The 26,008-nt window shown below is 45.2% G+C and overlaps 1 protein-coding gene across 7 annotated transcripts in view; it reads left to right on the top strand.

Annotated features, from left to right (window-relative positions):
- Nucleotides 1-266: 266 nt before the first annotated feature.
- JADE1 (jade family PHD finger 1) overlaps nt 267-26,008 on the top strand; it is a 43,217-nt gene continuing 17,475 nt past the window's right edge. Inside the window, exons 1-3 of one of the 7 annotated variants that reach the window (XM_032108598.1) lie at nt 267-285; nt 9,708-9,785; nt 23,054-23,136. In XM_032108598.1, coding sequence (XP_031964489.1) covers nt 9,734-9,785; nt 23,054-23,136 — 135 coding nt within the window. In that variant the 5' untranslated portion in view covers nt 267-285; nt 9,708-9,733. Of the gene's footprint in view, nt 286-387; nt 459-568; nt 591-1,611; nt 1,913-2,953; nt 3,038-3,074; nt 4,293-9,701; nt 9,786-23,053; nt 23,137-26,008 lie in introns of those variants that run through there. The other 6 variants (XM_032108601.1, XM_032108597.1, XM_032108595.1 and 3 more) reach the window with 6 other exon arrangements.

Here is a 26,008-nt window from a genome sequence, read left to right as displayed (position 1 = left end):
AAGCGGGAGGCGGCGGGAGCCGGGCGGCCGCGCTCCCCCGGGCTCCGGCGGCGGGGGGCGGCGGGAGCCCCGCGCGGTGCGGCCAGGCCCGCCAAGAGTTAACGGCGGCTCCCCCGGGGCCGCGCCGCCGCCTCCCCACCCCGGCGCTGCATTATTATTATTATTTCTCCCCCCTTCCCTCGCCTTCCAGTTTTGGCAGGGGATTAAAGCAGCTCCCCCCTGTGGCAGCAGTGACCCAGAAACGAGTTTGATTCACGGAGTCCTTCCTCCATAACAAGTACAAACGTCAGTCAGAGGGAATCTGTGTGTGTGAGAGAGAGTGTGTGTGGCGCAGCGAGCCGCTCTCCGTGCCCGCTGCCCGGCGCCGCGTCGAACTCATGCGGCGGCCCCGAGCCCTCCGCGCAGGGGGAGCCCGGCCGCGCCGCCCGCCCTCGCCGCCGCCGCGCCGCCGCCAGCAGGTAACCGTGCCCGCCGCAGCGCCAGCCGCGGAGCCGCCAGCACAGCCATATTTGATGGGGTTTTTTTGTCGCTCCGGAGGCGGCGGGAGAGCAGTTTCGTGCCGAAGGTCGCTGCCTAGTGGAAATAAGATAGTACGTCATTAACATGGCGCCAAGAGCCGCGCCGCTCGGTACGGGGCGAGGGGAGGCGGCCGAGTTGCGGCTCCGCTATCCCACCAGCAACTTGTGCGGGGCTGGGGCGGGCGGAGGCGGCAGGGGAGGCTGCGCTGCCGCCCGGCGCGACCGGCCGGTGTCGGCAGCGGCGGCGGCTCCCTTTTTGTTCCGCTGCGGGCGAGTGGGCACCGCGCAGCTCCCCAGGTGCAGCGGCCAAGTGAGCTGCCGGTGTTCCGTGCCGTGCCGTGCCGCGCATTGCCGTGCCGCCGGCCCTGCGCCCCAGGCGTCGCTGCAGGCTGCGCCGCGGGGGCAGCGCCGGGTATCGCCCGCCGCGGAAAGTAGGAAGCGTTGGAGCAACTTGGTAGCCAGATGGCAATGGCAGAGCGCAAGTCCTGCTCGGCTACTGATGTGTAGGAAGGGGGTGGGGGAGAGTCATGGCCACTGTGTGGCACAGTGTTACCCAGATGCCCACGAGACCCGTCGCCTCTCGCCGCGGGCGAGGAGCGGTGTGCGTGGGAGAGGAGGTGTTTCGTGTGCAGGAGCAGCTTTGTTTCCCCCCATAACCCCCAGTCGCACTTGGATTTGGCTCGTGGGGAAAAAAAAAATGCTTGGAAAGCATAAAACCTGCTCATCGGTGAAATTAAACAGAAGTTGCCTTTCGGAGCGGGAGAGCCGCAGCCGGTCAGCCGCCTGCTTGATGGGCGCCGGTGGGTGCTCCGCTGGAGGCGGGGAGCGCCGGGCTGTCAGAGGTGGCCCTGTCGCCTCAGGCGGGAGCGCGGTGTCTCCCGCTGGAGAACAACTTGCCCGAGCCCCGAAGTGCACGTGTCTGAGAGTGGGAAAAGGCGGGGAAATGTGTGCGGCGCTGCCCGGCCCCGCCGGGGCGCGGGGCGGCATCGGGGCTGCGGCCGGCAGGTGCACGGCGACCCCGCCGCGCCCGACCCCCGCCCCGGCTGCGGGAGGCGAAGCGGGAGCGGGGCGGGGGGCGCGGAGCGAACTTGGGCAGGACGCGGGGGGGCCCGGCCCCCTCCCGCCGCTCGGCCCGTGCCCGGCGCAGGCCGAGGGGCGAATCCGCGTGGCCGGGCCGGAGTTTGTGGGCGAGGGAGCGGAGAGGCGGCCGGCGGTGTTGGGGCGCGAACGTAACATCACAGGGGGACAGCGGGGAGCGGCGGCGAACGCCCGCCCCAACTTGCTCGGGCGGCGGTCGGGGTAGCTCCGTGATCTGGCTCTTGCCCCGGTGCCTGGCGAGCGGGACGGAGCGGGGCTGCGGCATTTCTGTGTAACGGGCCGCTCTCCCCGGGGAGGTGAGTGCGGCTCCAGCCATCATTCCACTTGTTCCAGTTAGACAAAGCCACCCTGCCCGGCCCTGGGCTCGCGTAGTCCGCCTGCTTCGAGGAGAATTTTGGTGGTGTTTGTTTTTTTTTTTTTTTTTTCCTGGGGGGGGGGGGGGGGGGGAAGGGGGGCGGCACGGTTTGTTGTTTTGGTTTTATTTGTGGGGGATTTTTTTTATTTTTTTTTATTTGCTTTTCCCTTCCCGTTCGCGCCCGCCCGTTCGTCCCCGATAGGATGATTTTGGGAAGGGTGGAGGCAAAGGGTGTTTGTTTGTTTGCACCGCCTGCTGGTTGGTTTCCTGTGACAAGAGGTGATAACACAGTTTCCAGAACTGTCTGGGAGTGGGAGGAGAGACAGACACAAGACACAGAAAATGAGCTCGTCTCCGAGCTGCCGCTCGATCCGCCGTCCCGTCCACCCCCTCCATGGCAGTGCGGCCGCGGGGGCGGGCGGGGAAGGTGCCTTGGCCGTTTTCGGCAGTGACAGGGCTTTGAGGGAGAGGCGGCGGAGCCGGGGGCACCAAGTTTGATTTGCAGCCGTGGCCGAGCGGATTGGTGCGGCCGGCGGCGGGGAGGAGCGGGAGCCGGGAGGGAGGAGAAGGAGGGGGCGAGCCGGGCTGTTTCTCATGGAAGCCGGCGGCCGTGCAGCTGGCCGGGAAGGTGCCACCCCCGCGGGGGAGGTGTAGCCCGGCGGCGCCCGGGCCAGGAGGCTGCTCCGTGACCTCAGCCGGCCGCCGGCCGTGCCCTGGCGGCTCCGGCGCCGCTGCCGCGAGCCCTGGGCGGGCACGGTGCGGAGCCGGAGCGGAGATGGGATCGCTGCGGGAGGAGGCGGATGAGAGCTGCCCTGAGCGGCACCCGGCCGGGCTGGGCTCGGCGGTCGGGGTGAGCGCGAGTGCCGCTTTGGAAGCGACTCCCGAAGCCTCGGCTCTCACCCTGCGGGAAGGTGGCCCCGAGCCCGCAGCCGTGGGCGCGGCGGGGCGGCCGAGGCTCAGCGCACCTGCGAGCAGCGCCTGCCGCCGGCCGACTTCTCCTCCCGGCTCTCCCCGGCTCCTCAGCTGACCGCCTTGTTCTGAGAAAGTTTATTAGGTTCACCCGCAGGTGAGATCCGGGGTGTCCTGAGGTCTGTCAGCCCCCCAGTAACACAGACCGTGGTGACCTGGTCTGAGTAGGTGCCTGTAGCTGTGAGGGAGTACTAGAAATTCCAGTAGGATTTAGCAACACATTTTAGTTGACGTTTTAATGTAAAAGGCTGAAGGTGCTTTTATGCCAGCCCCATTTATTTAGAGGAAGATTTAGCTGTTATTTGGAATAACTTCCTTTTTAAGCAGATGTTGTCTTTTAGCTAAGTCAGAAGCTGCCCACACTTGCAAACCAAAAACCTTCATAAAAGTTACACCAAAATATGCTTGTTATGATTCTATTTCTAGAGGTTTCTCACACTCAGTGGGATATTGTTGAAACAGCAAGGATTGTATGTTTTAGTGGCAAGATTTTCCCTCTGGCTTCATATACCACTTGCTCCCTGCTTTTGAGCTATGTTTAATACATATGTTTAAAATAAAGTAATAATAATAAACTCCCCTTTCCTCTCACAGCTGCAGATTTCCCTTCCAGCTTCTCTGGTTTCATTCCCCATTCACAGAACCTAGAAAAAAAAAAAACTTTCAGTCTTTCCTCAAATGTTTTCTCCATGTGGTTAGTACTGCTGCTTCGTGCTCCTGTTTTCAGCTGGAGATGACCAAGCTGGCACCATTTCCTAGGTGGAAGACATGAACTGCAATGGTTGCATTAAGTCATGGAGCCCAATTTGTGCATTGCTCCAGATTTTGGGCGGTCAGTTTCACCACCACAGTCTGGGAATAATTTGTTGCCCCTGCCCAAGTAGTAAGGTAACATTATGAGTTGGCTTCCACAGGTGCATAAATGAGCATGTGGATTCCTGAGAAGTGTTGGGTTGATAACGGCCAAATTGTGCTTCTCTCTTGCCTTGTGAAATTTTGAATAGGTGTGCTGAATTCAGTAGAAATATCCCTTGTGGAGAACACTCTTGGCCTTGTTTGGCCAAGTACTTCTTTGTTTTGTGAGATTTGGAGGATTTTTTTTTCCTCCAGATTTAAGGTCTGTGGCTCTTTGCACTGTGGACTGTGCTCCATAATACTGTAATATTTCATTTAAGAGCTCTGCTTGTACCTCTCTGACTATAAAATGTTGCTATGAAAACTTTCATGGAATTTTAAAATTTTAGGTGGATTTTAGTAATACAATTTTTTTCTGATGTACTTCCTTTTTTTCTGTTTTAGGTCTAGGATAGAAGCAGAAAAGCTTCTTGTGATGTCAGGTGTCAGTGAAGAAGGTGTGGTGTTACAAACAAGCTATTTAAAAAGAGTCCAGTAATAGAAGCCAAATGTCTCTATCTTCTATGCGTTTTATTAAGCTGTGTCACACTTCACTTCCATTTGTACAATAGGTGTTTTGAAGCAATTTCTTGTGTACTAGAGATAATTAGGTCTTCGTTTCATTGCAGTTAGTGGGTTACTTTCAGGAAAAGCCAGTTTTTCAGTTTGTCTTCAGGGTATACATCTGTCATAACTCTGCTTTCTTCCCATTCTGTCTCTGCAGCTGTTCAGTGCAGTTTGTTATAGTGACACCCGTTAACATGGTTACAGTTAATTGTCTGTCAGAGTTTGAATTATACACTCTTTTACCCAGGAGTTTATACGGCCCTTGAAAATACTTCAGTAAGAATTGTGCTGTGGAAAACCCTTGACCTGAGGATGTAGATTTTTCCATGTATAATTATTTTTTACAATCTGGTTCTGTTTAGCTATTTGCATAACAAGGACTGACACGCTTTACATCTTTCTCTTTGATTGCCTCTCCACTTGAGGTCAAACTGAGTGAAGAACAATGTGGGGTTCTTAACTGTGCACGTGGTATGTGGCACATGGGTGTATGTGTGTGCACGCTGTTGTCCCAGTTTTATGGGGTAGTGTCTGGATTTCTGCTCTTTGCATTTTTTACACTCTTACCAGTGCGACTCCTGGGACTCCAGTGTGGGAGAAAAAAAGGAAAGGTCTTGACATTGCTGTCCAGTGGGGTCTTTGGGTTTTTGCTGCTTATTTTATCTCTTGGAGAGGTAAGAATGGGGTAGCATGGTAATGCACGCTGCTAAAAATAGTGAATTTGCTGTACTGTGTCATGTTGCTGAGTCTAACCCGTTGCACTGCACCTGCCATCAAATACTGAGAAGTGGACAGCAAAGTCTGTGTGCCTACCTGCATACAGTTATTTGTATAGACTTAGATGTTTGTTGCTCAGCTCCACAAGGATATGTAAATTCAAATGCTGTTTTGTGGCCTGACATTGATTGTATTGGATTATTGTCTAGTCATTTCATTTGTATAGCATTTGCAAGTATTTTGAAAAAGGCTTCCCACGTTCTCCAAAATGCAGAAGCCAGTTTCAGGTGGTGTAATCTTGCCTTTAAAAACACTTTGAGCAAATGCACCATCAAAGTTCAGAATTGCATTTATTTGTTTAGAGTTTGTACCTAATCAATGAGCAAAACCCAGAGCTTAACTTCCAGAGCAAGCATGATGGAAAAGCAACTGGTGATGTGTTTCTGTAAAGCAGAGCAGCACCTTCAGCCTCTGGAGCAGCACAGGAGAGTGTGTTGCAGGCTGTGCTGGCCTCACCAGTGCTGCCCTGGTGTGGCCAGCTCATCTGAGGACGATGGGGGCTAAAAAGACGTGGTCTCTGTCCCATCTATGCCGTTAATCACGGTGGTGTGATTGCATGAAGTGCTCTTGGATGCTTTGCTGCCTGTGATATTGGAGTAACACTGCCTGCAGAGCTGTGGGTGTTTCTCAAAAGCTGTGTTTGGTTGAAGGCTGGCATTAGACTGAGTCCACTTGGATTTCTCCCTGGTAAATGTTATGCTGGAGTGTTCAGGAGAAAACACGATCAGCATGCTGTGTATTGGTCTGACTGATTCCTGAAAGGATGGTTTTAACACAAAGAAACAATCTTCTTTCAAGGAAACGAAACTGAAAGTTTGCATACAAAAGTTGCTGAGTAATTAAGAATTCACAGGTGTCACTGAAAACTGATAGAGAGTGTGGCTTGGTGGTGCAGCCTTTGTCAGCTTAGGGTTGTTGGACTCTGTGGCAGCTTCTGAAGTGCTGGGCTTTCTCTTCAGGTGAACAGTGTGTTGTGCAAATGCCCTTTTGGGGCTGGTGTAATAATTTGAGAAAAACAGCCATAAAAATGTTTGATAGAAGATCCAGGGTTCACAGGCACTGTTTGGCTGACTGCTTCCTTGCTTCAGAGCACTGTTGGTCCTGCGAAGGGAGTTGGGAGGTCACTCTGTGCCGTGTGTGGGTTGCTGTGAATGTTTTGTGGAAACTTCTGGGCTGGACAGCAATTACGTGATTGCACGCACTTGGGAATTGAGCTCAGTCATCTGGGTGTCTCTTCCTGCCCTGCAAGAGTTGCAGGCTGGGGTGCATAGCTTTTACTCTGGTATTAAAGCCAGCATCAAATGTTTTACCCTTTTTATGCTTACATGTGAATTCTCTTTGCTTAGAGGCATGGTGATCATAGTGTATGTCTGCTGGAACAGGGAAAAAACTTGCAGCATCAATCTGCATCTAACCATCACTATCCATAATCCATGCTTATTTCTAACGTGCACTTTTTAATGAGTTTCTTGTGTGACTTTGAGTCACCCACTGCCTGACAGAAACTGGTAGCCTTTGAGGCAGAGGCACCACAATACGCTGAAAACCATTTCAATCTGCCTGGTTATAAGTCTTATTAGCTGTTCCAGTGTTACCTCTGGAACATGTGTTCTGAGCTGTGGATATGAACATCTGGTGGGAGCAGTTTAAAATGATTTTAGAAGTTGAAAAAAGCTGTTCTCCTAATGACACAAGTTCCAGGGGGTTAATCTTACTGGATTTGAGTCTTACTCTGAGAAGCCAAATGCTGCTTTTTGATCTGTGATTTAGCTCCCTGTAAACTCAGGTTAGGTTCAAAGATGGCAAAATGAGAACTCTGAGTTTTAACTCTTCCCCCCCCTCCCCATGCATCTATAAAACAATTTCACATGAGCTTCATCAAATGGGATATTTCTTTTAATGTTACTATTGAGAACACAGGCTTTTCAGTGTGGCCAACTTCAGACACCTGACTAGAGTGGACAAGAAAATTAGCTGCCTTATTTCATACTCTGTACTCAGGAAAAGTGGCTTCTGTTCTGGCTTATTTCCTGAAAAACTCTGGAGAGTGCTTGAACTGGGAGGAGTGAATACCATTCTTTCCTTTAAACAGCAACCAAAAAGGCGATGTTCAGTTTGTTTTTTAAAGACACATGATAGGAGGAAGAAGGTTCCATCTCTTTCCTTATTTTTTTGAATTTGCGGAAAGTGTGCTAGGAGAAGATCCATTCAAAATGCACTTGTCCAGAAAGCTGTGAAGGAGCAGAATTCCAGATTTTCTTGTTTGTTGCAAGTTCACAGGTGTGTCTCAGTGTACATACGCTCTGTTACTTTGCTTTACAGTGTATCATGCCTTTCAGACCATGTGGGAAACAAACCAGGAAGTGAGGATTTTGACCAGGAATATACGAATTACACTTGTGAGATAGGACAATTTTCCTTTATTTTCTTCCAGTTTTTCTTTACTTTGTTTATGGGAGGTTCTTGCTGAGTGAATATCTTCTTTTACATTGCTGTTATTAATATGTGAACTAATAGAAAAAGTACCTTACAGAATAGATATTCATTGCCCTAGTTTTGGCCTTGTAAGAACTAACTGATTTTTCAGTTCTGTCTTAGCCTGTTTTGGATCTGCATGTTGGCTCTCTGTCTTCATAAGTGACTGTATAGGAACTTGGCTCTGGATCTCCTGCATTTACACCAGATCTGTATTCAGTGGGTTTTGATGGTCCTGGCTGGTCTGTGTATTTATCCACTGACAGCATTTCCGTCTCCCATACACACAAAGTTCTGGCCTGCCTCAGAGCAATTTTTGGAGAGAATTCTTCTAGCCCTGTAAGAGGCTGCCATTTATGATTCTTTATTCTCTGGCATCAGACATTGTATGTGTACTTTTACTCTGTGAAACGATGCCAAAAGGTCTTGGTAAGGTGAACCATTCAGCTTCTCTTTAGTGAATAAAGTTTGCAGTTCAAAACTGTTACATGTTTCAATGACAGATGTATTAAATAACACTCTGAAAAGTCAGTCTGTGGGAGAGAGGCTTCCCCCCAACTCTGTTTGCCCATATAATACGAAAAAGGAGGCAATCCTGCAATGCTCAGGCTCTTAGAACTGTATTCACTGGAAGTGTAAAATAGAGTCTCAGGTTCAGTTGCTTGTGACTTGCTAGTAGGGACAAAATGAATTCCCTCAAAAATGCTAATTTCTTTTTACATGACGCACTTCTGGAAGAGCAGATATTTTTGTGCTCTTTTGGAAGTAGTGTCAGGCTTTGGTTAGGCATTTTGGGAATCAGTCTTACAAAAGTTGAAGGCATTATTGAATTTCCTACAATGAGCCGTGTTCTCAGTGAACAAAGTTGAAGCAGTTAATTCTTACACTGAAGGGCCAATGGAAGGAGTTTTGTTGAGAGGTTTTGAGGAAGTCTGAACTCTCATGGAAATAAGGGTAGATTTTCTGCACTTAACTAGAAGCAAGAAAATATTTTTGGCATCTGATCTCCAAATCTGTGTGCAGAGGTGTGAGGGATTTGCTGCTAGCAGAGTGCCCAGACCTTGTTGATACCACGATTGATACGTGGTAAGCGAAGACTCAGGGGTTTTGATGTGCATCTGGAGTCCTTGTCAGTTTAACTTATGGTGGATATGCCTTTCTGGACTTGTCTTGTCATGTTTTTTTCTGCTCTTCAACTTGCACTTTTTAATAGCTTTTTACATGCAAATACTGACTAGCTATTTACAGCTTCCTCGTTTTTTCTGAATTTTGTTTCGTTCCACAAGGAATACACATGAAAATAGCAGTGCCCTGAGAATAGCAGTTAAAAAGATTTGGAATTTTTGGCCTTTTTATCACAGGCTCATGTGCCCATGAACTTGGTTTTGGTAGACATCTGGCGGTTTGGAGTAACCTCTGAATAATCATCTGAATAATCTTACTCTCAAAGAACAGTTAGTGTTAGGCATGGCACTAGAAATGTGGCTGCAGGAGGAAGTAATTCTCTCATCTTAGAGGGTGGTGCTTTCCAGGGCATAGATGATGCATGTTTAGTTAATCTGGGGAAACTGGGCTTGCTACTGCTGATGCTTCATTTTTTATGTGTAAGTGGATGACTTTAATCTCTGATTTCGTAAATCTGGCACTTTAAACAGGAATAAAATTGCTCCAAAAATATATTAGCCAAAGTAAATATTTACACAAGCAGTAAAAATATTGTTGTATTGCAAATCTAGTGCCAGAATAGGCAGGGGAAGTTAAGCACATTGGCTGCAGATATTTAGTGATTTTAACACCTCTCAGGACAAAACACAGTTTTTTGGTGGGGTGAAAGCATTGGTGGGATTGTCATTGCCACTCTCCAGTGTTGTCCACCTGTTCATATGATAACAGCCTAATTAAGCAGCCTTGAGAGGTTCACTGTTCATATTTCAGCTGCTGCTGAAGTTGTTTGTTTTCCTTTGTGTGCTGTAAATGCTCGCATGCCATCAGAAGCACAAGTTGATGACTGTGTGTTATTACCTGGGGTTAAGTGCTGTCTCATTGCTTCCCAGGCTGCCTGCTGTTTCCCGGGGAGATCATGAAACGACATCGGCTTCCTAGCAGCAGTGAGGACTCTGACGACAATGGCAGTAAGTGCTCCTTTGTTGTAGAGTGCAGGAGGTTATGAGTTGGAAAACGTGTTCTAATGCAGTGTTTCATGTGCCAGAGGCATTTTGCATGTTGGTTGAACTGGTAGAAATGTGTGTTGTAAGGATCTAGTTTTGAACTCAAGTCATTCTGAGCACAGGTAGACAGTAGATCCAGGACGCCCCCATTGAACTGGCACGTGGTTTTAGTTAATAATATAAAACAAGAGGAAAAAGTCAGTGGTCATCTTTGAAATCTTATCAAACAGCATAATTTATCATTCTAAGGACAGAATGAGCATGGAGACGTCTGCTGACATTGCCCATAGAAGTTTGCATAAGGATTTTAAATTTGCCTCAGTGTTCCCATACCCTCTTACGCAGTGGAAAAGTCTAGCGCTTGAAGCTTAAGCAGAAAAGATTAAGGGAGCATAAAAGTTGTTCCTCACTGCATCTGAAGATTTTCTTTGAGGAATTACTCACAAGAATTTGAATTCAGAAAATCACTAATTTGGATACAGAATGTATTTATGGTTTTTAACTGCTTCTATACTGATGGAACTAGCACACACTGTGGTATCTCTCTGTCTTGTGTTTGGATTCCAGTGGCTGATAATCTTTCATTTAAGCAGAAAAAAGAAGAGGGGCGGGGGAGAGAGACAAAATGTCAGTTTGGGGAATGTGCCAAGGTGTCTTATTTGCCCAAAGAAGCAAGTAGATTGTACTTGACAATACTGCAGCTTAGCCAGTTGTCAGAGAGGTTTTTGTGGTTTTAATTTGATCTATCTGGGTGCACGCCTTCACACCTGAGGTCTTTTGTAAAACTTCAGTCTGAAAATGATCGGGGTGGTTTCCCAGGTGCTTTTGGAAGCTTCACTCTGAGAACTTATCCCTGTGATACACTGTGGCTCCACGTAGGTGACTGCTTCACCTGCATGCATTTCTTAGGTGTGTCTGTGCTGCCTGGGAATCCACTCAGGTATGGCCAAATCTGCCTCTTAAAACAACCCTAGGCAAACTGTTGCTGAAATGAAGTAGTAAAGGTGAAAGGATTAGGGAAGGTAAGAACAAGCAGGCTAATTAGCAGTTAATCCAAATAAGGATTGAGCAAAATCTGCTAGAGGTGAGGAATTTGGCTTGGTTTTGGGGACCTAACTGCAGCTGGGGGATTTCAGAAGAAAAAACCCCAAACAAATCAGACATGTTTTTCTTGGTTTGAAGTTTACTTGAGGTTATTAAAATTGCAGTGTACTTCCTCAAAGGTGATGTGTACTTCCCAGAAAAAAAGGTGTGTTTTTACTTGTAAGATAGACAAGTGGCAGCAAACAGGATGTCTTCCATTAGAATTTAGCGTAATCCTTTTTTCGTTCCCTAGCAGCTTTATAAAATAGTGTTTCATATAAATAATAGTCTTTATTTTCACTCTCTTTGCTGTCTTTTTTTTTAAGCCCTTGATCTCTTCATGTGCCTTGTGTAGCAGCTTTTACCAAATAAAATATGAAGCAGTTAATCTTGGAATTGAAGTTGTGAAACAGACACAATTGACTGACCTGTTGCTGATTACAGCACATGTTTGTAATGTCATTTGATGTATGACTATTTGAAATGGAGTTATCAACTTAGTGGATTATATTTTCCACAGAATCTGTTCCACAGATCAAGATATAAGAAGATGAGTTTGGAAAATAAAAGGAAACCTCTTGCCCCTTTATGATCTGTCTATTTTAAAGCCTGGTTATTGCAAATGACTTTACTGAATAAATTGCATGGCAAAGGTAGTGAACTTTTAAAAGTACTTTCAAGTATTATTTGAAATATATACCACTTCCTTTGCATCACACTTGTTTTTTTCTTGATTATGGTTTTTTTTTTTGTTGTTGTTGTTTTTTTTTTTTCCTCTTGTGAAGTTACTGGGCAAATTCAGATACAGGTTCCTGTGTATCCATTCTATTTCTACATACATGTTCAGAAAGATTAAGGGTTATCAATCAGAAGCCCAGATAACATTTAGTGTGGGGTCAGCACTTCCAAGGCTTTTTGTCATTCAGACTTCCCTGAAAAGAATGACTGACTTAGCTTAGGTCCTTTCCAGTTTCCCTGTTACAGGAGATACCAGTGGCTCCTTGTAACTATGTTTGAATGTCAAGGGTGTCCCCTTACAGGTTTCACCTTCACAGGATCTCTCTTGCCTTTAGTAGAATTACTGATTAGTCCTCACTATGTTTGTTTCTGTATTCTTACTTTACCAGTAGTATTCTGTATTCTTACTTTACCAGACTGATCAGTAGTCTTGAAGGGTAAGCAAGTTTTTTTCCCCCTTCCCCCCCCCCCCCCCCCCCCGAAAAAAGATAAAAATTTCTATTAAGTATTTGTGGTCTGTATTGAAGGCTTCAAGTCTTTCACTAGCTATTTTTCCTTCTCAGAGTTTCCAGAGGCTGACAACAATTACATTTGACTATTCTGGGCGTTTCAAGCAGACATCTTCTAATTGAAAAGTTGAAATTTAAATCAACGCCTAGTTGGAATCCTGTTGGCAAACACCTGCTTCCCTTTCAGTCAGTGGTGTCTCTTGACCCTCCAGTGGACTTGTTGCATCATTATGAGCTCTATGGCCTCTGAGCTTAGGGCTCAGCACTGCTCTCCCTCATCCTACAAGGTGAGGATTCAGCCTCCAGCTGCAGCAGTTCTGCAGCTGAGTTTTCATACTGTGCTTTACTAGGCTGCGATCAGGCATCTCAGGTTCATCATGAGGGTAGCTGAGTAAATGTGTTTGGATTAACCTGAATGATGGTGCTTTTTGGGGTAGGCTCTAGCACGTAGGCTAGTGCAACCTGGAAGATATTTTGGCATTAAAAAAACCTGCATTTTATTCTGTTGAGCTCAGGAACCTGAATATTTGGAATGTAGTAATAATGATGTCACTAATAATGGAATTTATTTTTAAAAAAATTGTTGTTTTGCATTGGATCACTGAACTGAATCAGTTTCCTTGGTAGTCACAAGCAAACAAAGCTCGTACCCAAGTGCTAAAAATACATTGTGCTGGAGATATAGCAGTTCTTCAGGAGAAAAAGGTGCTCTCATTTTGTTAGATGAAAGAAGGGAGAATGGCTTTCATTTAGGAGCGAAATACCGAAGAGAAGTAAGCTTAACAGCATGGCTGCAGTCCTAGAGTATATACGTGTATTTACTGGCTCATGTAAGGTACTTTACTGTAGGTGGTTATGTGTTATTTGCAGTATTTTAAAGCCTCTCAGCTTAAAGTCAGCACCCTTGCTTTCCTCATCACTTCTTTGCCCTCAAGACTTGATTCTTTCCCTAAAGCTAAGCTTCCAAGAGTATTTATTTCATGTACTTCAACCTAACTACTGGAAATTGTTAAGCTGTGTCCCCTTAGAATCAAAATTCTAAATCCTCATTTCAGCACAAAGCCAAAATAGCATATTTGAAGCACTAGGCAAGAGGTGTCAGTGCCAGTTGTGCCTGGCAGTTCTGCAGTTAGTCCCTGGGTATCCGAGCGTGTTCTCAGGGATTTCGTTTTCTGAAATTAGAGGTCACTTTTGAACATCTTATCCATGAAATATAATTGAATGAAAAATGGCTGCAGGCATCGCTCTGGATTTTGAACTTTTGTCTAAATACAGAGGAATGGTATTGAGAGAGGCTTGGGGAAGTGCTTAAGAGTGTTTGCTCCTGACAGCTTTTCTTCTTTGGTCACCTGGCAGAGCTGGTTTGTTTCTGTGGCCTTCCAGATAGCGTAGTACAGCAGCTGTAATGGGCATTCATATTAGCCAGGCCCATGGTAAAAGCCTTGTGATGTACGTGCTGCATGCTACAAAGCCTGTAGGAAGGAAATCACTAATGTTTACCTGAAATCAATTACGCTCCTGTTTTCTGGTGGCTGGCTAGAGTCTTGATAGTTTTTAAGCAAATTTTGTTACATTCCATTTCAGCTTGCCCCTCTGTTGCTAAACCTTCTCTTTATGGTTCTGGGTCTCACGCTAATTAAGTGCTTGATACTGAAGCAGTTTTAGCTTTCCTGCTCAGTGTTTGACACCTGTCTTTTTAGCCTCGTTGGTCTGTAAATCTGCAAAGGTGGCTTGTGCCGAATATTCCATATGCTGTTTCCTGGTGAGATCAAGTTGTGCAGTGGAGGAGTTCCCATTTATTGCTTCAAGGCATTCCTTTTAGCATAAATTGGTTGGACATGTGGACAGCTTGTTTTTGAGAAAGGTCTGAAGCTCATGGACATTTGTATAAGGGAAATTGTGTGAAATCCAGGCACTTCTGGGTGTCAGAGTTTTCGTGCTGTTTTCCGTGAGCAAGGAATTCAAAGCATGATTTTATTCAGACTTTACTTGCTCCCATGAGGCTTTTTCATTTATTCTTGGAGGGCTTATCAATTTATCATACTCCTACATGCAGAGTGTCCGAGACAAGAGCTGAAGACACTTGCAGATGAAAAATACTTTCAAGATTTACAGAGTTTCACGTGAGTTCTGAGAAATGAAAGATTTAATACCTATGGATTATGGAATAGAGTTCTGTAATTTAAGCAGACCCTTATTCTATCATTGCTAAACAAATGTTATTTTAAAGTTAAACGAATTTTGCCAATATCCATTGCACTGACTGAATGACGGGGATCTTGGATTTAGAAAGGGCTTTGAATCCCAGTGGATTCCTGCAGTGTTTGAGATGGATCCCAGAGTGCCTTCACAAAGGTTACCGAGTACATAACCTTGGGGGTGTGTGTCATTTACTGTAGAATTGTAGCTGCTGCTGGCCTGAAATGAGGTGATTGCATGTGCAGAGCTTTGTGAAAAGGAAGTGAGGAACATTTCTTTGTTTTCCATTTGAACTGGCTGGGAGGTGAGGGATGGTGATTAAACAACAGAACTTATAATGTAGTTACAGTGCTCAGAATTTGGGCAAAGCAGCAAGTGTAGTGGTCACTACTGTGACTTTGAAAAAGGGTTGGAGAGTGATGACAGATGGTAAGAACGAGCATCTTACCTGGAGGTTAATCTCAGAGTGGGGCAGAGTGGCTTGTGGTGAAGTTGCTGGAGCAATCTGGAATAGTGATTTGAAAGGCCTGTCTTGGCTGATAGGGTATCACGTCTGAGGAAGGGACTTCCCATAATCATCACCGTCATTTGACAGGAGTAAAAGTGCCGGGAAAACCGCAGCTCTGGACTGAGGAGAGCAGAGATCAGACTGCTCAGAGAACTAGTAAGTAAAGTCCCTTGGGAAAAATTTTTTGCAGGTGCTGGGGTCCATCAGCGCTTTAAACACCAGCTCCTAAGGGCATAAGAGCAGGCAATTCCTAAATGTTGCAAGTCAAGCAGGCGAGGCAGAAGGCTGGCTGGGCTGAACAGGGATGTGCTCTTGGATGTGAGGCGAAAAAGGAAGGTGTATGAACAAGCAAGGTCAGGTGATAAGGGAAGAACACAGAGATGCTGCTTGCCACTGTAGGGAGAAATTCATGTGGCCAAAGCTCAGCCGGGAGTTGAAGGTGGCCAGAAATGTGGGGGACAATAAAAAGAGTTTTATCAAATACGTTAATGGCAAAAGGTAGCATTGAAATAGCCTGTTACAGGATGAGAGTGGTCACCTCACAAACAGGGACATGGACAAGGCAGAAGTGTTTAATGCATTCTTTGCCTCTGCTTTCAACGTGGACAATGGACCAAGAGGGTCTCAGTGCCCTGAGCTGGAGGATCATGATGGTGAGATTGATCAACTCTCAGCTGACCCTGAACTTGATCATGATGGTGAGATTGATCAACTCTCAGCTGACCCTGAACTTGATCATGATGGTGAGATTGATCAACTCTCAGCTGACCCTGAACTTGTGCAGGATCTGCTGCTGCAGATCCCTACAGATCTATAGGGCTTGATGGGATTCATCAGAGATTCCTCAAGGAGCTGCTGATGACATCACAAAACCTCTCTTGATGATTTTTGAGCAGTTTCAGGAATCCTGAGACATCCCATCTGACTGGAAGCTGGAAAACATTGACAATTTTCAAGAAGGGCAAGAAAGAGTACCCCAGAAACTACAGATTTGTCAGTGTCACTTTTACCAATGCCTGGTAAAATCATGGAAAAGATTATTGAAAAACAGCTGTAGGATAGTGCAACCAGCACTGGTCACAGCCAGCACAGCTTCGTGAGGGGAAAGTCCTGCTTGTCTAGTCCTTCTACAACAGGGTGACCACCTAGCTGATCTAAGAAAAGCAGTAGATATAATCTTTTTGGACTTCAGCAAAGCTTTGGCTACTGTCTCCTAAGATCCTTCTGGACAAGGTATCCAGTACACAGCTGGACAATCATGTTTTGTGATGGGTGAGCAACTGGCTCATGGGTTGGGCACAAAGGGTTATAGGGAATGGGATGACATCAGGCTGGTGTCCAGTCACTAGTGGGATTCTGCAGGGCTCTGTCCTTGCCCTGTGCTCTTCAACCCCTTCATAAATGACTTGGACACAGAACTGGAAGGGATACTAAGTAAGTTTGGTGAGGACACTTAACTGGGCAGTGCTGTTGACTCCCTTGAGGGCAAAGAGGCCCTGCAGAGACCCCAGCAAATTCGAGGGCTGGGCAATCACCAACCATATGAAGCTCAACAAGGACAAGATTCTGCACCTGGGATGGGACAACCCTGGGTGTACGGACAGACTGAGGAATGAGAGGCTGGAGAGTAGCACTGTGAAAAGGGACCTGGTTGATTGTAGGTTGAACATGAGTCAGCAGTGCCCTGGCAGCCAGGAGGAACAACCCTGTCCTGGGGGGCATCAGGCACAGCATCGCCAGCTGGGCAAGGGAAGGGATTGTTCTGCTCTGCTCTGCACTGGGGCAGCCTCACCTCCAGTGCTGGGAGCAGTTTTGGGTGCCACAGTATAAAAAAGACATTGAGCCATTGGAGAGGGTCCAAAGGAGGGCCTCGAGGATGGTGAAGGGGCTTGAGGGAAAGGTGTGTGAGGAGTGGCTGAGGTCACTTGGTCTGTCCAGCCTGGAGAAGAGGAGACTGAGGGAGAGTGTCACAGTGAGGAGCGTCACTGCAGACTTCAACATCCTCGCGAGGGGAAGTGGAGGGACAGGCACTGATCTCTTCACTCTCATGACCAGGGACAGGACTCAAGGAAATGGCATGAAGCTGAACCAGGGAGGTTCCTGATATTCAGGTTGAATATCAGGAAAAGGTTTTTGCATAGAGGGTGGTTGGGAACTGGAACAGACTCCCCAGGGAAGTGGTCACAGCACCAAGCCCGACAGAGCTCACAAAGCTTTGGGACAATGTTCTTGGGCACATAGTGTGACTCTTGGGGCTGGTCCTATGCAGGGCTTGGAGTTGGACTCCCATGATCCTGATGAGTCCCTTCCAACTCAGCATATTCTGTGATACCATGATTCGTTTTTGGAGAGGTACAATTTTCTTTACAAGACTGCTAGATTGAGTACGCCTAAGTCCACTGGACTTTCAAGGCTGGACATCATGTTATCAGCCTATGAATGCTAGCATGGGAGGTGCTCAAATTGGCTTTGATAACCTACAGTAAACTTGAGTTAAAACTGTTTACTGTTATGGTAAAGCATGGCTACCATGGGAATTGGGCTGGGGAGCTTGAGTGGCACTTGGGTCTTGTGCTGAAAGATAAGATGAGATCTAGGAATTCCTGACTGTTAGAAGAGTGACATGTACCTGTGAGTGGTTATGTGTGTATTCTTTGAGATGATAAAACTCAATATGAGCTGCTGAGGAAAGGGATGACAGCAGGGAACTTGTGTAAAAGTGCTGTGGTGGGGAGCTGCAAGGATGGTTCATTACGTGTGTCAGAGACTGAGCAGTTATGCTGTGGTGTTGTAAAGCACTGCAGAGATCGTATGGATCGACGCATTGTTCAGCAGCTGCAATTGGGGAGTCATCAACTGACACTAAATTTCAAGTAGCATTGCTGTTGACAAGAGATATAAGGCTATTACTTCTTCTGTTTTGATCTTGAGTGAGATTGTTATATGGTAATATGCTATAAAGATAAGGAAGATAGAGGGGCAAACCCTCCAGCAACAGAAAGACAGGAAGTTTGGCTACGTGAGATGGTGTCTTAGGCTGTGTTTGCTTGCATGCTGCTTTCTCTGTGGTAAGGCCTGAAGACTTCTGCCCAGCCAACTCTTCGGTACCTGATATAATGCAAACTGCTTACAGAATAGTTTGCTTCTCTTTGCTTTGTGCTGGAATTTGAATCCAGGCACGGAGATACTTCTAAGTGACATGGTGCCCCTGCTGTAAGGAGTAGTGGGCCAGGCACTAAATGGGGAGACTGAGCACCTCTGTTTTCTCCTCAGGCTGCAGATCTTTCTGACAGCGTTGGCAGCGGCACCTAGTTGGTCTCAGAGTGAGCTGCAGAGCAGCATAGGCATCTGGAAATGCCAGTGTTAAGCAGAAGTGACAGCCAGACATAGATCCGTGTCAGGGCTGCTCTGCTCTGTTGTGCTGCGTGGTGTAGCGAGGTAGCAGGAGTGTATTTATGGTGGGAGAAGTGCTTGCAGTCACCTGAGGCTTCCAAGTGTTCAGAGGCTGTAGCAGCAGGTGGTTCTCCAGGGACACAGCTGGGTGCCTTACAGGTGGCTTTACAACAGCCTTGTGCGTGATACCTAATAGCTGAGACTTCTCTGCTCATGCTGAGCAGTGTATTAGTTGTGGGGTAGAATTCCCCCAGGGCTTGAATTGTTTTATTGGTTCCAAGCAATTTTCTGTTTTGATTGGATTTTTTTTTTTTTTTTGGAATGAAAACGTGTTCTTGACAGATCATTTAATAAAATGATGCAGTTAAAATTGATTAAGTTTTTCCTTTTGGGAAGCTTGTGTTCTTCACAAATAGGGAAAAAAGAATGCACACTCCTTGATTGCTTTCTTTTATTATCAGGAGGCATGTGTGTTACATACACCCTGTGGCGGTATTATAAAAACACTGTATTTACAGTGTGAAGTGTTCATAGCAGCCTTGGGGAACAGAAAAAATTCCTGTTTGAGTCTGAGAAGTCCTTTGCAGCACCCGTGGTGTGTTAGAGCTCTGCCTCCCTTGCTGAGGATTACATCTTTTTAGTGGTTTGGGATTTCTTTTTGCTTTTTGTCCTTAAGTAGATAAAGGCAAAAGGAAAACCGAGAACGTGTAGTAAGAGTGTGATCCCTCTCCCGTTGTTCTCAGTGATGAAATCTTTTTAAAACACACAAACACCTCCGTCATCTGAAAGAATCTGAACTGTAAAAGAATCTAAATGATCTTGGTCTCTGAGAGTGGTGATGCTGACTAGGCTACTGTGTTCATCCTAAATTTGTGTGATTATGTAACACTTAATAAGATACCTTTTATCTTTGATGTCTAACAATGACAGAAATGCATGTTTTGCATGTGTTTATTTAGCTTCATGCCTTGGAGTTGTGTTTTTCATGTTCACTGTTTCTCACATGGCTTATGGTAGCATGGGCTCTCTTAACATCTCACTATTTTTCCGTCTGCTGTGAAACTCATTCTTCCTATGAGGTTTATAATGGTATCTTACAGAACTTTTATATCTTCCAAATCCCAGTGATTCAGACTTGCCTTATGATTTTTTTTAAATTTTAATTTTATTTTACCAAAACTGAGTTTAACTCTTGTCTTGATCTTTAGTTGTTTTTCTAGTCTTGGTGATCCTAATCCAGTTTGAGACTAAGGCTAGTTCTCAGGAAATTTGGTGAATACGGTGATTTTGGATACTTAATAAAAGAGGATAATTGTGGCGAGAAGTGTCTGGAATCTTTCTAAAATAACTGAAATAGCTTCATGTGCTTTTTATAGTACAGAAGAGCTGTTTTGAATCCTGTGTTTTGTTTTGACCACAGCAGATTCTTCCTTTTGTAGAATCCAGGAATGGTTCTTACTTCATGCACTCACGATGTACAAATCAGATCATTAACCACTGAAGTAGGTGTAACGGCCTCTGAATTTTTGCTTTCAGTGAGGTCCCTTTTCTGGATTAGGAATGAAAATATGGGAAAGATGCTTAATAGACAAATAACATCCTTCATTTCCCTCCTGCACTTTTATTGGTGTAGGCAAAGTGGGTGGATGGCTTGTTAATGAGAGCAGCTTTGGGAAATTCAGTGTCCTGTGCTTGGCACTGGTAAAGACAGGGGTATTTTGCCATTAGCTGTGATGGAAGCAGAATTGAAACTCTTGTTTGGGATTTCAAAAGCAGTTAGATGCAATACTGTTATGGGCTGAATATTTTGCTGTCATTTGGCTGGCTCCTCCAATTTCTTACTTTCGTGTCTAAGCAGTGGTGCTGTTTGACTCTATGAATTCAAGGCTTATAGTCTGGCTTTGTTTATTCAGTGAGTAAATGTTTTCCCTATTGACGTGAAGCCCTTGCCAAAGGTCATCTGTTAGCTGCAGTGTCTAGTAAAACCTCAGTCCCATGAGGAATTCTTCCACCGTTTTCTGCTAGTATTATGGAGTTTACACTACTCAGAAAAATCCAACAGCCTCTTCAGTAACAGTGTTTCCACTGTGCATTTACCAATTTTATGTGCAAGGATGCGTCTGTTACAGAACTATCTGAGAAACTTTCTTTTTTTATTCGGTGTAGCGAGGTAGTTGGCATGGAAAAATCACTCATTATAACTGAGGATCCTGAGGAAGGCTGGCTGTGTTTGTCTCTTATGCATGGAAATTTTACACAGTGTGCTTTCATATAGCACTTAAAAAATCATTTAAAGTGAGGCTCTTGTAGTTTTGATGATGAGAGTTACCCTTTTGTGTAACATGGAATAGTTAATTAATCTAGTGACCAAACCCTTGTGTACATGGACATAGAAGTGTGTGTTTAAGACACTTGTTCTGATGTGTAAGATGACACAGTGAAGAAATGGAGATGGATGATATGGCAGGGATTGGTTTACTCCTCACCTTTGTAGCTTCTTTGTGGCATGAGAGAGACGTGGAAATCCATCTGATAATACCCCCTATTGAGGGGGAAAAAAAAAAAAAAAGGCAGCCCATACTCTTTTTAAATTCAATTTATGATAAATTGTCATCAGAGCTGAATTAAAAGACACTGGTAAAGACCCAGAAGTACATCACACTGCCACTACACTAATTTTGCCAGATGCTTGCCTTGGGAACAACTGCCTTAAAGCTGCCAGACTCACCAGCTCATCTCTCACAGAAACTTGAATCAAACTCTCCTTGCCAGTATGGCTTGTTGTTCTTAATTCTTTATCTTGTGTGCAGGATCTCTCTCCCAGGTCCAACACTGTACAAAAACACTCAGATCCACAAAGGAATTAGAAATTTCCAGGTGCTGACTTGCTGGCACAGTGGTTTGACTCGCTGAACACCTCAGTGGCAGCTAGTTGGTCAGATATTAATGTCTTGGCAATGGAAAATATCAGAACCCATGAGAACTGAATGCTAATCTGTGTGGGTATGTATGTGGTCTGTGTCTTCTAGGGAGGCTGTTGATTAAAGAAATCACATCTGTCTGAGTGTTAAAATGTTAATATTTACATTGCTACATTGCAGGGAAAAATTCTGGGTTTTTTTGTCATGCGTTTTAGCTGTATATCTCCCAGTTTTTGTGAGGCATTTTACTTATTCCCTTCTGACCTTAAGTTGAGTTTGGGGATGGGCTGATAGGATCCTCACAAGAAGTTCATACTCCTGCTTGTGTTTCTTCTTCAGTTTTCTAGGGAACATTTAAATGGAATGGTAGTTAAATGATTTTGGGAGTCTGGCTTTTCTCACAGATTAATAAATGGCAGTCAGTCACTATTTTTCTTTCTTTTTCTTCTTTTTTCCCCTTCATATAAAGAAGGAAGAGTACGTATAACTTCACCGTCTTTTATATTAAAACACTAACATTTGCTTAAAATGATCCTCTCTGTATTCTTACCTCAGGAGATAAGATTTTTAGCTATTTGCTGTGAACATTGCTTCAGTTTTGACCATTATGCATATTCTGTGTAATGTTTGTTATTCATTGCTGTGTTCCAGAGAGTTTTTATTGGGGCAGATTCCTTAAAGTATCACTAACTGAAAAGAGAAGACAAACAGATAACTAAAACGTAATGAATTCTTCTGATGACTTCTTATTCAGTCATATCTTTCCAATGAAAGCCTTGAACAGTTACTTCACTTCTAAAATTATTTTTTTTATTTTTTCATAGAGAACTTATCCCATCCTGTGCTTTTGAGCAGTGCTTTCTGATCCTCAAGAGGTTTCTGCTGGCTGCTGTGGGGCGGTGCTGCTCTTACAGACTGTAGCCTTACCCTTTTAACTCCTACCGTGTTTGTGCACAGGCAGTGAAGGAATGAGTGGTGTGGGAAGGTGTTTGCATCAGTTTGTTTCAATTTGTCTACAATTAATGCCCAGATTTTCAAATTCTGATTGTATCCTTCAGAGTTCACAACATAGGTCTTAGCTTCCCTATCAGGTGGACCTAGTACAAGTCCTTCATCTCTGCAACCCAGAAGGATTTATTGGTTTTTTTTTTTTTTTCCTTTACTGCTGTGTAGTTGGCAGTGGAAAATACCTGCTGTACCTGTAAATCTTCCTGTGTTGAAATTAGTTGATTTTCACAGGTATAATATATTCTGGCGTCAAAGCACGATCTTGTCAAAGGAGTGCAGATTCTTTCTCTTTTTCCTTTCCTCCTGTTACAATATTTCTGAAAGCTGACAGAGACTCTGTCAAACGGTTTCAAGGCAAAAAAGGTATAATTTGTTTGGAATGTCGTGAATAATTATGCAGACAAAAATCGTACAACCACACTGGGAGATTTGCTTGGGAGAAGAGACAACAGCTTCTTCGTTGGGCTCTGCTCTGTGTGTGTGTGTGTGTGTGGCAGTGTGCTTCATTCTGCAGGGGCTTACGCCAGCAGAAATCAGGTAACCGGTGTAGGTATCTAGGACATTAACTTCAAAGAGTACATCCCAGGCTATTGGCAGAGCTCCTGGTCAGTTATTAATCTGCAGTAAGTCATTTATTGATGCTCAGGGGGAAGGATGTTATGAAGTGGCTTTTTTGGAATGCTGGGTGGAAGGCAGGTAATTGCAGTGCAACCAGTACAGGCATACCTCAGTTAGGAAATGAGGAACAAAACAGACCCAGGAGAGTGATCACAGACGCTTAGGATTGAGTGGCTTTTATTTTCTGGTTCATTTTGAAAGAGTTTCCTGGAGGTTTGTCACAGAAGCCTGCAAATTATCATTTCTGTATCCTAGGTCTGTCTACCTGGTCCCAGCATTCCAGATCTCGGCGTTGTAGGACTTCGTGTTCCAGAGATGAAGACCGGAAACCTTCTGAGGTATTTCTGGAATTTGATTTGCATTTTGTTACATCTGTCGAAGTACCTGTACAAAATATATACATACATGTTTTCTGGTAATGGATCAATTTTTTCTGATTTACTTTTTTTTTTTTTTTTTAACGCTACATTTTGGCTGGCACATACCTCCCCTCCCTCACCCCTTCTTCCCCACCCCTCTCTCCCCCGAAGATCAGAGAGTTCAGCTGTTGGCACAGCTACTGCCACCACCAGTTTCTATCTGTGAATTTTGTTGTAGTCTGACACCCATTCAGCATAGCTGCAGAGCCTTTCTTGTGCTATTTTAGGCATCAGGGTTTATTTGCAGCTTGATTTGTGAACAGTGGAAATTTACATTAGGCGCATTTATTTCATAGTTTGTATTGGGGCTTGGTGTGTGTGATCTTTGCTAAAGTGCTTGTCAAACTAGAAATCTGCTTCCTGACAGTTCTCTCTCGTCTAGTGCTTTGAAGAAATACTATCAGGGGAGATAAAAATCTTTGAACTTTCCAGGTTGGATCAGCTGTTAGTAACACACAAAATGTGATCCATTTCTTTGGAAATGTTCTTGCTGAATCTTCCTGTCTTCAGGCAAAATACTACACTGTAGACTTTGTAGAAGCTGCAAAGAAACAATTAGCTCTGGGAGATGGAATTTCTCATTTATTGTGCGTGCCCAGTACATGTGTTCCTGACACATTAGTGAGTGGTGTTGAGGAAAAACTGCTTTATTAACCTCCCTAATGACAGTGTACTTAAGTCTCAGAGAAGAGTTCTCACAAGGAGAATCCCATTCTTTGTTCAGAGTGAACTATGCCTGGTACTGGCAGTTTCCAAACTCCTTTGATTGTTGGCTCTTAAAGACCTTTTTTTTGTGAATGTGGAGATCCCTGGTGAATTTATTCTTGTTAGCAATAGGCTTGTTTTCCTTAGTTATCTTTTGAGTTGTGCATCCCTTAGAAGTAGCCCCTTATGCCTGCTTTTGAGAGCTACCTCATGAAAGGCTATCAAGAAATTATCTGAGATAATTAGGAGCCTTGCTGTTGTTTTTTTGCGTGCTTCTGTTTTCTTCTCTCTCTTACCTTGCTTTTGTTGTCAGAATCTTAGCAGTTTTGTGCTGTTCTCTCATGTTTTCTCAGGCTGGATGAACTTCTCTTGTACTTCCCTTTAGCTCTGCTCCACAGCCTTTCCCCCCTCTGTGTTGTCCCTGCTCACCACAGCAGGAGAAGCGCGCTGGCAGGAGAGTGACACTTGGTAAATTCCCCGGGTGAAATCCTGTGCTCATTGAAGTTGGTGGCAAAATTCCCATTGACTTCAGTGTGGCCAGGGTTTCACCCTTTAGCTTTGAAGTGTTCAGTGCTTCTGAGAGCCAGCACTTCTGTAAGCTCTGCTTTCCTCCAGGCACTCTGATTGCATCAGCAGCTAGAGCAGAAAGAATGGTGTCACGGGGCCACTGGCCTGGGAAGGAGTTTCTTGGCTGTCAGGTGCTGTGTTAGCTTTGCTTCTGAGGGAGTTTTGTGACAAATTTATCCAAGAGCCTGAGTTATTTTGGCTCTGAGATTGAGCAAGGTTTGTGTCCCATTTTATATTTTTAGTCTTTTAATTTGACTTTTGATTGCTTTAAGTCAAATCACTTAAAAGTGCAGAATCCCCAGGCCAGCTGTGCTTGTTTGTTTTGTGAGCCCGTTTACTTTGTGGCTTACTTTTCATTTCTTGATTAAAGCCTCACAGGACTTGTAATTGAATTGTTTAAAACATTTCATTATATTTCATTACCAGCGTTCACCTTCTTCTTCATATGGTAATATTTTTCTTTACTTTTTAATGTTGGCAGTTTTTCTGAACAAGTCAAGACAAGCGTTAAGAAAAATGTCATGATTTTATGCTATTTTAATGACAAAACCAGAGTGGAAACAGAAACATACACAGACAGAAGTGGGATAGTGTGTGTGTGTTGGGAGGGAGGAAAGGCTTCAAGGTGTGCAGTGTGGCAAGGCAAATCACACTTGAAAAGATTCTCAGAAGTGTGATTAGCTATCAGATGCACTAAAATCCTTCCCAAAAATCCCGGGGTTTTCAGGTGTGTGAGTAGTGGATGACAGAAGTGGCTGCCCTGGGGAGGCCTGCCTGGTTAGCTCTCTGTGTACATCTGGTTCTGCCTCAGCCACGTGCAGCAGCAGGCTGGGGCTGAGGACACAGCGTGGCCATTGGTTTGGGGCTGGGAGGATGGGTCACTTTGCCCCCTTAGCAGCCTCGTCAGGGAGCCTAGGAGCACTGCTCTGAAAACCCAGAGTCTTTTCCTCTGTAGCTGCAGCATGGGGCTTGCTGGATGTTGATTCTGACAACCACAGACTGAGAAGTCTGCAGGGAGCTCTACCTGTAGTTTTCTTGTCCTAGTGGTGCTTATTTTCTGTCACCTGGTTGCTTTTTAACCCTTTCCTTTGAATGAGGCATGGAGTAGTTACAAATTAGTGTTGTGGAGGTGAGGAGGGCCTTGCCTTTTGCAGGGAGTGGAGTGGGAAGGGCTGGAACTCACATCAGCAAGTGCAGGCCTGTAGTTGGGATGCCTGTGATAGCAGCACTCTTGGCTTTCTGCAACACCAGCAGGCTGGAGCTGTCACAGCAGTGCCACAGCAGGCCTGCCACAGGAGTGAATCCCTTTTTATTTCATTCTGTGGCTTGTTGAAGACAGCACGGCTGCTTGTTCATGGCTGCTAGCCCAAAGGTTGCCAAGCATCCTGCTGGCTTTAGAGCTGGATGCCTTTGCAAAGGCAAGGTAAAATAACAGCTGTGACACAGAGGTTTCTGTAGCTGATTGAATAATATCTGTGCTGAACAGGGCACTGCCACCAGAATTCTAGTTTGGGTCTTA

The sequence above is a fragment of the Corvus moneduloides genome, chromosome 5 (genome assembly GCF_009650955.1).
Source record: "Corvus moneduloides isolate bCorMon1 chromosome 5, bCorMon1.pri, whole genome shotgun sequence".
NCBI classification, from domain to species: domain Eukaryota; kingdom Metazoa; phylum Chordata; class Aves; order Passeriformes; family Corvidae; genus Corvus; species Corvus moneduloides.
This window is presented reverse-complemented; position numbering and strand designations above follow the sequence as displayed.